This window comes from Mytilus galloprovincialis, chromosome 1 (assembly GCF_965363235.1).
Source record: "Mytilus galloprovincialis chromosome 1, xbMytGall1.hap1.1, whole genome shotgun sequence".
NCBI lineage: Eukaryota > Metazoa > Mollusca > Bivalvia > Mytilida > Mytilidae > Mytilus > Mytilus galloprovincialis.
This window is the reverse complement of record NC_134838.1, coordinates 66,536,740-66,551,035: the sequence shown is the minus strand read 5'-3', so window position 1 is coordinate 66,551,035 and position 14,296 is coordinate 66,536,740. Positions and strand designations below refer to the sequence as shown.

At 32.0% G+C, this 14,296-nt stretch overlaps 1 protein-coding gene across 1 annotated transcript; it reads left to right on the top strand.

Moving 5' to 3' along the window:
* Positions 1 to 2,837: 2,837 nt before the first annotated feature.
* Positions 2,838 to 14,080, top strand: LOC143064094 (cadherin EGF LAG seven-pass G-type receptor 1-like). The gene is made up of 12 exons (XM_076237068.1): positions 2,838 to 2,899; positions 3,820 to 3,968; positions 4,939 to 5,124; positions 6,203 to 6,324; positions 6,906 to 7,074; positions 7,300 to 7,433; positions 8,802 to 8,979; positions 10,077 to 10,235; positions 10,815 to 10,955; positions 12,336 to 12,458; positions 13,144 to 13,332; positions 13,875 to 14,080. Exons 1-12 carry the CDS (start codon positions 2,838 to 2,840, stop codon positions 14,078 to 14,080), a joined length of 1,818 nt encoding a protein of 605 aa, XP_076093183.1.
* Positions 14,081 to 14,296: the final 216 nt, after the last annotated feature.

Here is a 14,296-nt window from a genome sequence, read left to right as displayed (position 1 = left end):
GACCTTTTTTAGTGCATGACATTTATTAATCCAAAACAATGTTTAACTATGTAAGGGTACGCACTTCCATTACGAAACCACATGAACACACGCTACTACCGAGCCGATTAAGTGATATTAATATTATAATTCATGTTTTCGATGATGTATTCATAACATATGTTCAACAAATACCTGTATACAACTTTAACTAGTTCTATGGAAAAAAATATTCATTCAAAACTACATTTACAAATGAATGTGAATTAATGAAGGAAAACAGTAGAGTAAAATCGGTGAATACATATCTCTTGTGCAGCCATTCCACACACTGGATGCAGTTCAGAATAGATTACACAATTTCAAATCAAAAGCCATCATAGACACATATTCTTAAATCTATTTTTATATATTTTTAGTTAATGCAGTTCTAAATTTCGACGACCAATACAAGTTTCTTTGTTGTGGTTTCATTTATACTTGGGAAATTTATGTTAGAAGAGATGTGACCACACCAATAAATGTGAAAGTCCAAGCTTGGTACGATTCAGGGACAACATGGACTCTGCGAGGAGAGAATGATATTACTGCCACTAGTAAGACGTTTCACAATGTACATGTTATTGTTAGGCTGATATACCGTATAGCGGTTATTTGCGCGGGTCTAAAATTTCGCAATTTTCATTGAGGCGGTTATTATTTTGGCGGGCTTATAACTTGTATCAATACCTTTGCATGTGCACAGTTTAATTTGTAGAATTTATTTTGGCGAAAATAAACCAAAGTTTTCACCCCGCGAAAATAACCCGCAAAACGGTACTACGAATGACTGTTTCAGTTATGAGAGTGAACTTCTCAGTTTCAATTTGCAAGTGTTTTTTTTCAGAACCTTTAAGTTATTAACTGCTCTTATAAGCTCTTTTATTGTTACCAAATATATACAAGGTCATTGTGCCTGACGTCATTTTGAATGAATGTTAAAGTAAATTTGATTGGAAAATTTAGGGTTTCTGGTAAAGAGATTTCCATTAGTCAGTTATAGGAATGACATGAAAATACAAAGCAGCATATAAACTTATAGAGCCAATAAAACCATCAAAACATGAATAGCAAAACTTAACAACCTGAAATAGGAAATAAGAGTAGTGCATGAGAGATATTTACATATAACATCAGTTCAAATGGCGGCATCTTAAATATTTACAACAGCAGAATCGAATCTCTAATAAAATCTTTTAATAGAAACTTAGATAATATAAAATGTGCTGTCGATGATTTTCATAAATAAAGTAAGGGTTAACCTGACTAGTTAAAACTTGTCTTGAATTCCTTGTACAGATGAGTTCATTACAAATGTAAAGAATATATTTTCCCCGATTGAACAAAATGAGCAACTTCAAGCATGCAATGAATCGCAAAATAACTATTACGCATTTCTCCAGATTACGTGAACTATAATATGACTGTTGAAACGATTAAACACAAATTGTATTGTGACCTGTGTCTTTGACACATCACCGTTACCATTCATGATTTAAAAAAGTAAAAAACAAATCTCTCAAAAAGAAAAAAGGGTCGTTCTGGCTCTGTACTTTTACATCCCGTCATTGTTTCATTTGTTTCCTTTAGCTATCTATAAAACAAAGTTTAATCCACCATTTTCTATATAAAAAATACCTTAACCAATTCAGGAATATGACAGTTGTTATCCATTCGTTTGATGTGTTGGGGCTTTTGTTTTTGCCATTTGATTAGTGACTTTCTATTTTGAATTCTCCTCGGAGTTCAGTTTTTTTGTGATTTTACTTCTCTCCTTCTAAGACGAGCTTCCCAAACCGACATATATACAAAATGTGTTTCCTCTGATAAATGATTTTTGAAAGTTTTACAATTGATCACATTTTGATATTACTTTAATTGCTTGACTTTTTTTTCAAATGTCTGACATAAATGCAACAGAATTAAAAGTCTGACATTGTTGTGTTTATTGTTATGCAGCATTAAATATTGTTACAATGTTGAATTCCAAAAAAATTAAAAGCATGTTTTAAACAGATTACTCTTTGAGCTACATGTTCTGATCTACAGACACTTATTCATATTGACAATCTGACAAGAAACTCCAGTATCTCTGAAACTCATGAAGCATGCACTTTTAATCATTTAGGTAGTAATAATTATTGATAGTTTTTGTCAAATGTACTAACTATAGTATTCTGGTACTTTCAATATGTTATTCACTCAAAACACTAAAAAATATTAACAATGTTGTACAAATTTTTCTTCTTCAGATGATAGAGATGAAAATGTCATTGTAATTACACCTGGAAACAGAATCCGTGTCTTCCCTAACGACTATATAGGCTTGTACGTATAAAATAACAAACAAACGGTATAACGTATCGCTCTTCTATGGTATTATGTATCAAACTACTGTGGATATATAACTGTAAATACTAACGTTTTTTAGAATGATTTATTGATCCAAGGTTCATCATCAAAGGTATATCCGTTGTACAGAAATTCAATGTGCATGTTACGTTCGTCGATATAAAAAAAATGTTCCCACTGTCTGTTTCCCGAGTCACAATCTTTAAGTTTATGAAAACCCGGCTGATTTGAATGTTACTAACGACTGGTGATGACCAATATAAATACCCATAGATAGCGGCCAAATTAAATTGAGGAAGACCCAAAGTGAAGGGATGGGTAGAACAGTGTTTTATTATAAGTTTGCAATCTTAGAAGTTTGAAGCATATACATGTTGAAAATATTCCGATTTTCTCCAGAGACTTTAACTCCAATTAAACGTTTTATGAATATTTCATGAAGGTTGAGAAAATATTCGGCATTAGATATGACTCAGCATAAGTTCACAGTTTACAGTATGCATAGTTTACCAATATCCCTGTTAGCAAAGTATATTCATAATATATCCATATAAGTAAGTTGAATAGTTAGGAACTGCTTATTTATACTTTTCGCATTGATAATTGATGGAAATTGTTGTTGGGTGGGTTTTATTTTCTGTCGAAAAGCTAAAAGTAAGCCGTAACACCTAAATGTGTTTCTTGTGACCGTGGCATGACAACATAAAAGCTAGAGATTCAAAATTACCACTATAAAACTTTCAATAGCGTTCTTTTCTAAAAATATACTGCAAATTTCATATTTATGGAAACAGTAAAATTAACAAGCAAATATTTTGGCTCTAGTGGCAAAAATAGAAAAATATCCCTAACCCCTGAGTCATAAAACAGATCATTTAACCTGTATAAGCTATGTTTTTATTATTATATAACGTTCTTTTGTAAAGAAAACATAACTCTTGCTTTGAAGTAGTGCAAAAGACAGATTTTAGCAGTCATTACAATAAAATGTTTAACAAATTGACAAATCAAACTGGTAACGTCATGCATACATCTTTTGCACATTTGGCTTTGTTTAAACACATTAAGTGCGAGGTTTGGCTAGCCACAAAACCAGGTTCAAAAATCTGTTTTTTAAAATGTCAGCCTGATATCTTTGATGATTTATGTTTTTATTTTCAAAATTAAAACAGTTGTTTTCCAAAACTTTTAAGATATTAGGGTTCCCATTGCACGGGCCGAAAGTCTTCACAGCCGCCTTTTTTTTAAGACGGTGGATGCACTCCAAATATCAGCTTATTATGTTTACTCTATATTAACATATTGATATGGGAAAGTAGTTACCACTTTTACGAGTATTTTTACAGTATAAGCAATTGAATGATAAATGAAATTAAACATTTATTTTGTAGGACAAAACTTAGTATCAAATCTTCAAAATGTGATAATTAGTTGTTTTTTGCTTGTTAGTTATGAATATGCTGGATCTGTTATCACGTATGGAGGTGGTAATGACTACAGAACAGCTACCTTTACAACAGACCAGACAACGTTTGACTGGGACACAGCAATGGATGGAAATGACAGAGACCATGCAATCCACGCCAGAATTACGTCGAGTATGTTTTGAAAACTGCTTGTCTCTCTTTCAAAGAAATGAAGAGAAAGGAGATATGACATGATTTCGAAAGAGGAAACTAAATAATATAAACTAAACGTGCATATGCAAATCTTTTCTTTCTTCTCATTTATACTTAATGTCAATAGTGTTGTCTTTATCTGAATTTTCGTAGAAGTTTAGATTTCTAGTATGACCCTTATTGTCAAAGTATTTTTAGCATTTAGGAAACCTAAGTCACAGAGAACTCGATTTATTTATAATAATAATAAAGAGATTGGATGTGATAGCCAATGAAACAACTATTCAACAGAGTTCAAATGAATATATATAAGCAATTACAGGTCACCGTAGTTGTAACTAGCTTTGAACTAGCTTTCAGTAACTGCTAGTACTCGTAGATTGGCGTTTTGTGTCTATGTTAAGTATGTTTGTGCTTCGTGTCGATCTATTGAGTCAAGACAGTTCAAACTGATTTTGACAGATTTTGCTTATGATGTGCTGTTACACCATTGTCCTAAGATAAAGGACGAGTTGAGCGCTTACATAATGGCATGATTAACCCCGCCATACTGTGATTGTCATTGTTTTTGTCTGTTATATATATTTTTCGTTTTTTTTTATTTGTCATAGATTATGTTTTTTTCCTTTATACTGTTTTACATTTTATCATGTCGATATAGCTGAACCGCAGGGTATCTTTTCGTAATTTATTTTGCCTTTTAACCTTTTCACTGATCAGTCTTTTGAAGACGAAACGCGTGTCAATCGTATAATTTTTTTTATCCTGGTATCTATGATTAATTTATTCGTATTGTAGTAACCAATAAAAGGAGATGTGATGCATACGTCAAACAGACATTAACTAAACGACACAAAAAAGACATCTAAAGTGGTTGTTATGATTTATTTCATATCTTTCTTTATTTGTATTTCATTGTGACATTGTGTAATTCTAATTTTAATTCAAGGTGAAATACCGGCTTTCACAAACCTGGATGATACTGTTGCAATAAGTAACAATGAAGTAGCCGGAACCGTCATTTTTACTCTCGCTGCTAGTGACAGCGATCCTGAAGACGCCACTCAGTTGACTGTTGCACATACAGGGAACACTGGATTTGCTGCAGCTTTCTTTGAACTCGATACCACCACTTGTAAGCAATTCTATCATACTCAAAAAATGTCTTATATCATAGAATTTTATTAAGAAAAAAGACACACTTGGTGGAGTTTGACTTAGATACTCCTTCAGAATAATAAGATTGTGCAATTGTAATAAACAACTGTTTTTAAGAGATCTGGGACTCTAAATGCATGTATTAATCTTTATATTATCATTTTGTTATTGGCTCACTATTTGTAGAACAAAAACGTGTGCATGTAGGTAATATAAGTACATGTAAGAAAATTACAGGAGAAAATACAAACTCATATCACTTTAACAAAACCAAGCCCAATTTGTTTGGAATGTATACTGGAGATCTTTATCTATTGCGTTCATTTAGATGCATGGATGGTGTAAATAGAGACACGATTGTTTTGCTCCATAAATAGCCAAGCGAGAAATCGAGTACAAGTTATATAAAAAGTTGGAAGCAAAATAGTGTCCTACAATTTGAAGTAGTGAACGTTTCGGTGTGATGCTTCAACGTTTAGCGGGCCCAATATTTTCCTAACAAATTAGAACTAGAACTAAGAAAATCATTGGTAAATAATTATTGTTCTCATGCGGACAGTTTGAATTGATTTACCTTAAAATTAGACATTTCATATAGATACTAATAGTTTAGAACATATGTTAAAGAAACGTAAAAAACAAAAGAATCCGAATTTGTCTATTTAATTTTTAATTTGACGTTTGTTCAATCGAACATGACATAATTTCAAGAAGAGCATGGTTAAGTTGTAGTAGGCGAGGAACCTATTACTAATCTGAATAGAAGTATTAAAACTATATAAAATAGAATTCATGTATCACATATAAGATCAATACGTATACGACTTTCGACAAACACGTGCACTTTATACATTTTAATTTTGATTTGTATTAAACGCATTATAAAAATAATACCACAAGAAACATGTCGGAAGTTTTAGACTTAAGACTTATTCTTATCATACTTTCAGAACAATTCATAGTCTGTTTTTGTTTTTGTATTTCGTGTATTTACAAGAATGGAACTATACACAAGTATTTTAAATTCAATCTAGATACCTTTTTGTAACTTACAGGGGAAGTCAAAATAAGATCTGGTGTTTCGCTTTCCCCTGGAGACCATACGATGACCTTACGTGTAACAGATCCATGTTCTAGATCTTCATCTAGTACTCTGACGGTACGAGTAGAGAACGACGTAAGTATATTCAATACCTTTGCTGGTTGTTATCATTCTATACCATAATTTACCGTGTGAAATAGATTAAATTAATGGGATGTAAGCATAACACATGTATGTATGCTCTCAGTACTTCTCTACGTTTCTCGATTTTTTTTTATAGATTAGACACTATCACATTGTATATACGCCCGTATAAAGTATCGAACGTGCTATTCAGTAGATGTAGAAACTCATAGCTGGAAGTGTCGGGACATCTGACATTTTCATTGCAAATTTGTAAATATATGCATTTTATAATTAAGAACATAAAATAACAAGAAAAAGTAAGTGAAACTAGTGTTCAACGTATAAAACGTTGCGATTGTTGTATCAATGAAGGTGCGTGCATTTCGTGGATAAATTGACATGAATTGAAATTGAATCGTGTCATTGCTGCATGATTACGTGATGCCATTTTCTCATATTTTCGAGTATCACGTCCTTCCCATGATCTAACAAAATTTTAGACATTTAGATCAAAAGGAAAATATTCAGATGGCCGATACGTCATGTGTATTTAGGTATAGATACAAATTACGAAACATTGAATTTTACAGCCACCAGTGATAACAAGTCTGGCTACAAGCAATTCCATCACAATATCTGAAGACTTAACAACAGAAACGTTATTACATACCCTTATGGTAACGGACTCAACGCCTACTACGTGCCAGCTAGATTCAACTGGGGTTCCATTTGAGATTAAAACTAAATCTGGGAGCACGGGTAACTATGTACATCATTGTTTGTTCATTGGTCATGGTTAAACTGCAAGACTGAGACAACTATCCAATAAAGAACAATTTCGAGAATGTAAACAACTACAGGTCACTGAGAGGCCTTTAATGATGTTCAAATGAAACAATTGTAGTTTAAATTTAACTGTTTCTTTTTTTACATTGGATTTTCTTATCACATATTACTGTATACTTTTTGTGATGTATATTCTAGATTATGGCATATTTCTGTCAGCCGGTGCATCCATGGATTACGACACACAAAATGCATACGTCCTAGATTTATCATGCACTGATACATTTGACGTCACAACGGGCGTATACACTGTGTACCTTGTAAGAAATGAGGTGAGTATGTAACCTAACTATGAATGTATGTGCCTGTCCCAAGTCAGGAGCCTGTAATTCAGTGGTGTCGTTTGTTTATGTGTTACATATAAGTTTTTCGTTAACTTTTTGATCATAAATAAGGCCGTTAGTTTTCTCGTTTGAATTGTTTTACATTTGTCATTTTTGGGGTCTTTTATAGCTGACTATGCGGTATGAGCTTTGCTCAATGTTGAAGGCCGTACGGTGACCTATAGTTGTTAATTTCTGTGTCATTATGGTCTCTTGTGGAGAGTTGTCTAATTGGCAATTATACCACATCTTATATTGTGTGTTTCATTTAACATTTCATAAAGTGAATCGAATACATTTGTATTTTCATAACTCTAGAAAATCATGTATAGTTCAAATAATAAATGAGGCGTAAGATACATGTTCCAAATAGACAACCACGTTATTAAACATGTAAAAGTCTTTAAAAGGGGGTTGTTACAGGTTTCGGAATTGTTAGCAAATATAATCCATCAACATGATCAAATGTACAAACTTCAAATTGGGTAACCGTAGTCATTGTTCGGTTAAGGGGATACATTTTTTAAGTCATTGTCGCATTTATGGTTGTTGAATGATCCTTTACACGGTTGATATGTAAGCGCCTTTGAACAATCTTTTTTTTCTAAAATAATATCTTTATTGCACCTTTCTTTGCTGTAATAACAAATTACTTGACCTTCCGCAGCTGCCCGAGTATCCCTGTAAATTAGTCACTGGATAACTGTTTACAATCTTAACAACAATCCACTTCTAGAGCAGAAACTGTTCATCTGTCCATTGCATATGAATTTACAAATGAAATAGTGATGGGTTCATATTCCTCTGCATACAATTTAAGTTAAGTAGATATAGAAAGATTTGGTATGAGTTTAAATGAGACAACTCTTCGTCGAAGTAACAATTTGTAAAATTAAAAGTAAAGGTAAAAGTATGGTCTTTAACACGGCGCTTTGATTAATACCAAACAGCAAGCTATAAAGGGCCCCAACAAATATTAGTGCATTGTTTTTTTCTGTTCGACTTTTCTTCTATTAAAGGTTTCATTCGTTTTTCTTTGCCCTATGGCTTTGCTCTCACTTCCACCCAGTACTTCATTGCATTACTACATGTAAGTATAATTATTGATTTGCTCAGAAAGATATGAATAATGAAATCATACTGAAAACGGAAAACGTATCGCAACGCAACGTTTTCCCAAACTTTAAAGTTGTTCTGAAATGCGCCCTGAGTCGTTAAAATCATCATTAACGATCATTCCAAAATGCATTAAACTATTTCAATTGATAATAATAACATTCTTCTTATGACCATGCATTCATTGTTACTTCTATATAGCCTCCAACTATAAACGGACTACCAAGAGCTACAGATATGCAAGAGGATGTTGTTGTTGAGACAACACTGTACACATTATCTGTAACAGACCCAGAAAGTACTGTTGTGACATGTGATGTAACAGCAATTACTCCAAATACAAATATTATGTTTATCAAGCCATCGTCAAACTTTAATGGTTAGTATCGAAACTAAAAGTATGAGCAATGGTTACGAAACATTCTATACCTTTTACTTTACATTTGTATGTCGCAAGGATAAATAAAAACATAAAATGGTGTTCTGCTGAAACGGCTTTCCATTCTTCATATATTATCTGTTCTTTGGTAAATTCTTCCTCTAGGTGTTAGGACGTCCTGATTATTTTGAATAATGATATCAGGTTAAGGTAGCACAATACAAAGATTTTTCATCCCCAATCAGACATCTTTAAACTGATGAATTCCACTCATCCTTCTTTAAATTTTATAAATGAGGTACCAAAAGAAAGAAGAATGATTAATCTTTCAAATTGTGATAATTTCATTATGACATAAATATTACATAATTAATTGTTATGTAATTAGTTGCTACATTGTGATGTCCATACTTGAATGAATTTAGCTTCTTTGTTATTCATAGCATCCCAAAATATTTTATAGATACTTGCACAACACAGTTTGACCTCCATAACTGTGTCTAAGATTATTCCTATTGCATTTCATATTCTCATAAATCTTCAATGAAGTTTGCAACATCAATTCATAAGAGATCACTAAATTCAATTGGGTATACAATTTGTTCTATTGATGTTTTTGGAAATCTGAGACACATTTTTGGAGGTCAAGCTGTGTTGAACAAGAATCGATCAAATATTTTGGGATGCTACGAAGAACAAAGACGCTAAATTCATTCAAGTGTGGACAGTTTGTAAATGATATATGGGAATACTTAACTATGGGGTAACATAACTTTTATTTTTTTTTATAACTAGATGTTGATGAATGTGTGTACCCTGAAGAACCGCCGGTATTTCTTGAATATTGCTCTGCAGACTAATTTCGGGCATTTACATGTTATGTAAAATAGTATTCTGAAAAACTGAATAGTATTTAATTGAAAACTTTAGTTCTGACATCAAAATATATCATTTGTACTCATATAGATTTTTTCGCATCTTTCAAGCACAAAATGCTTTCAAACAATATTGGAATATCATCTGATTGTTATCCGCTAGATATATATGTTTTCATGTTGAACTATTCTAAAATATGTATCGTTTACCTTTATTTGCAGAATTTGACATAGTTTTGCAATCAAACCCCAGCCTCCAATATGACGTAGTTAGAACATACAGACTGGATATTCAGTGTTCTGATGGTCGGCGTACAGATTCTGGTGTCTTTTTTATGAATGTGTTACGTAACAAACCGCCTGTGTTTTTGAATCTTCAAAGTAAACAATTATTTAATTTATGTCTTATGAAATTGCTTATGTGTTAAAGGATATACAATGTTTGTATTTATTATTTTGGTATTCAATGAGTATCGTAATTTTCCGACACTGTGTAATAAACTGATATTTTTTTTATATACATGTATCATTTTATTGTCAAACTTTAATTTTTCAGTCTATAAATGAGAGAATATAACATATTTTGCATATAAAGGGAGGCAAAAGATAACAGGGAGATATGAAAAACAAAATTGCAATACCAGGGCAAACAAAGACAAAACGACAAACTACAGTTCACAAAAAAAGCGTAGAAAAATAACGCTCGAGCAACACGCACGCAATTATATAACCATGATAACTATTATGTGTTCATATATAATCTTAGGTGCCCCGGAAGGGTACATTTGTAAGCCTATCGTGCCCCAAATGTTACTAAGTACCTACATGTATCGTCAAAAATAACTTTAAGGATTTTTATGTTTTCTACATAATGCTTATTCTCTTAATCATTAGTTTCTTATTTGTTTTTGTACTATCATGTCTTTTTTGAAAGCTTATTTTTTAAACTTGTATTTACAGATGTAACAACAGTGTCTAGTGTCGCATCTTATATTGGACAAATTGTCTTCGACGTTGAGATATCTGATCCAGAAAATGACCAAGTCCAGTTTTCTATGTTTTGTGTACCGTCAACCAATTGTCCGTTTGAAGTATACCATTGTATGTCTAGTTTGTACATATTATCTAAATGAGCTAAAGTTAACAGTCTGCAAAGTACTGTAAACTTACTTATTTTCGCGACTTTCGCGAGTAGAAAAATAACGCAAATAGAAATCTTCTCGAATATGTAAGAATTGGATCTTTTCTTACTAAACTACATCAAGTGAATTAGAAATTCTCGAAAATAAACAGCCGCGAAGAGTACTTAAAAATCGTGAAACGCGAAATAAGGTATCCGAGAAAATAAGTTGGTTTACAGTAACGTTTTGTTTTTAATTAAATTGGACATGAATAGAATCTTAAGAAAATACGTCGAAATTCAAGTGCCAATTATAAAGCAAAATCTAAAAGCTACCACCATTAACTAATCTGAAAGCAATTACCAAAACGTATTCTGATTATCAAAATAGATCTATTCAAATAATTGTCCAGATTTACTTTTAGCAACATTCATGAAAACTTATCAAGTACGTGTTAGTTGTGGCTGAAATATAATTTCAATCGGTTGATTTGAAGAATTAGAATGAAAATATTTTCTTCGGAATTGTCTGCCAATAGGTAGAGTTTTGGGGTTATGTATTTTATCTGATTTGGCGGTTAAATCATTCGGCACGACAGGGTCTACTCGATCGGTCAAGTTAACTTTTTAAGGTGGTTTCTAACACTACAGGGAGATAACTCTGTAAAATCAGATAAACTTTTTAATTACGTTGTGTTGTAAAGGGAATTTTAAGCTTCTCAGTGATCAGATTTGGTGTGTGTCAAGCTGCTATATAACCAGTGTAATTTTTCTGACAAAACGGTTGGTTCAAAATTTTTGAATTTTTTATATTTTTGTTAAAGGGTTAAAGTAAATACTTTGACAAAATTTTATGAAAATTAAACGAGCCAAATTAATTTTAGTGAAAGTGTTGGGTACCACCTTAAATACCCCTGTTATCTAAGATTTTGTATCATGCATTAAGAGATTGCTTTGCTTTACATAAGTGTGTGTGTTCATTGAACTATTTACATATTTTTAAGATGTTTAAAAGTATTCTGTATATGCAATATAATATTCAATGGTAATTAATATCATCGGCTCTGTCGTGTGGTATTGCACTTTGATATATCTTGTTGTTGTTATTATGAGAATAATATGAGGTTTTAATTTATGGGTATTAACGGAATAAGAATATAAGTAATACACTTCATTTTTAAGCTGCGTCCTTATTTAGAGTAACTACACCGAAAATGAGAATTATTGAATAAAAGTTAATATTTAATTTGCGTCAATGACTCAAAAGAAAAACAAATGAATAAGCTTATAACGAAACAATATTTATTGAATATCATCAACATCAAAGACATTTTACATCTGCATAAATGTTCTTTTTGTAGCTGGTGAAATAGTTCTGACGCGGTCCATAGAAGGTGAATTTGTAGCAGCCTATGATTTATATGTGTATGTGACTGATGGAAAGTCGACAACAGGACCTAGGTCACTGACAGTTCATGTCTTAGGTAAATAAATATTAGTATGATTTAAATCATAAGATATTTATTTTTTATTGTATTATTTGGGAAATACAACTGATACCGTTAAAATTTTAAATCTTAAACGTCAGGCTCGTTTTTGAAATTTAACTGTTGAAAATGGATTAATATCGTATTGCACACGATTTAGAGGTGGAATCTGTTTCTACATGATTTTAAATGATATGCAGACAAATTCAATCTTTACGATTGATCCGCAAAATAGGAAATACACAGGGAATCAAGAAATTTTGATGTCATTATCGAATTTTAACCAATAAAAAAATGAGATCAAACGATTGATAAAATAAAGATAAACAACAGGTCAGGAAAAGGACAATCGTGTAAGAATGTCAGAAATATAGACATCACATTGGTACCAATGAATTATTGGATGTATCCAAATAAAAAAAGTTTAAATATTGAATGTCAGCCGACTCGGATCGTTAAAAATGTCTGTTTTTGAAACATTTTATGATCTGAGCGTCACTGATGAGTCTTATGTAGACGAAACGCGCGACTGGCGTATTAAATTATAATCCTGGTACCTTTGATAACTATTTATGGTCTACAAATTTATAAGACTGAGAAATGTAGGTTGTGTTGTTTAACAAAATATATAACAATGTACTAGTACATTGTTTTTTATATTTATTGAATGTTTGTATTTCAGATATAAATTACGTTCCCGTTATAAAGAACCTACCTCTTCCTTCTGCTTTAGTGGTTTCCGAAAATTCTCTTCTCGCTTTGAGTATATTTCAAATATCTATACAGGACAACGACGGTCACGATACACATACATATTCTATGACGTCTTCCCCGTCAGATGGAGTCTTGTACTTTGATATTGATTCTGCAAGTAAGTTTTAAATTAAATATCAATTATTATTGATTATTAATTGTGATGCATCACTAACAAGAGTAGGGCCATTATATTATTTTGTCTGTTCTTACGTTCGTCTTCAAATAGTTACGCTTTGATTAAGGTAGTCCGCTATGAAGTTATGAGTACCCAACTTAGGGCTCCCAAAGATAAGTACACACATTTGTAATGATGTGAGTTTCAGAAAATATATGTCAAAAAAGCGTTCGATCGCGTTTAACTTAACATGTAAATGGCGTTAGTGTGAATCGATTGTAATGAATCTATTTGTTTACGAATAAAAAGTATAACGACAGCCTTAGAACAATTGGGTGCTGGCTGATTCATATTGCTTTTTAAAGTAATAACATCTATTAAGTAAAGTAATCAAGAAAGATGGGAACTTTTGCACAAAATTAAAACCTCATCATTGCAGTGCACTACATTCGTTATTTTTTTAAATATGCAATACCAGTTAGTATGCATTGTATAATTCTTTAATAGCTTTTTGTAATTAATATATTTGTTATTTTCTTAAGCTGGGTTAATCAGTACTTCTGCAACAACAAATATCAATTATGAAGCCGTATCATCAACATCGTTCACTTTCACAATAACAGTGTCCGATACAAAGGACTCGGCATCTCAGAACTTAACAGTCATCATTGCTAATCAAAACGAGGCTCCCGTGTTTACGAAAACATCGTATGCACTTAGCGTAGATGAAGGTTTGGTATGTATTTAAAATAATAGTTATCAAAGGTACCAGGATTATAATTTAATACGCCAGACGCGCGTTTCGTCTACATAAAACTCATCAGTGACGCTCATATCAAAATATTTTCAGAGCCAAACAAGTACAAAGTTAAAGAGCATGGAAGATCCAAAATTCCAAAAAGTTGTGCCAAATACGGCTAAGGTAATCTATGCCTGGGATAAGAAAATCCTCAGTTTTATGGGT

Bases quoted from the DNA above. Each gene is read 5' to 3' on its own strand.
- LOC143064094 (XM_076237068.1), top strand. From the start codon at position 2,838: ATGACTCAGCATAAGTTCACAGTTTACAGTATGCATAGTTTACCAATA. The intron at 2,900-3,819 runs GTATATTCATAA...TTTGCTTGTTAG, and splicing joins CCAATATCCCTGTTAGCAAA to TTATGAATATGCTGGATCTG. The intron at 13,333-13,874 runs GTAAGTTTTAAA...TATTTTCTTAAG, and splicing joins CTTTGATATTGATTCTGCAA to CTGGGTTAATCAGTACTTCT.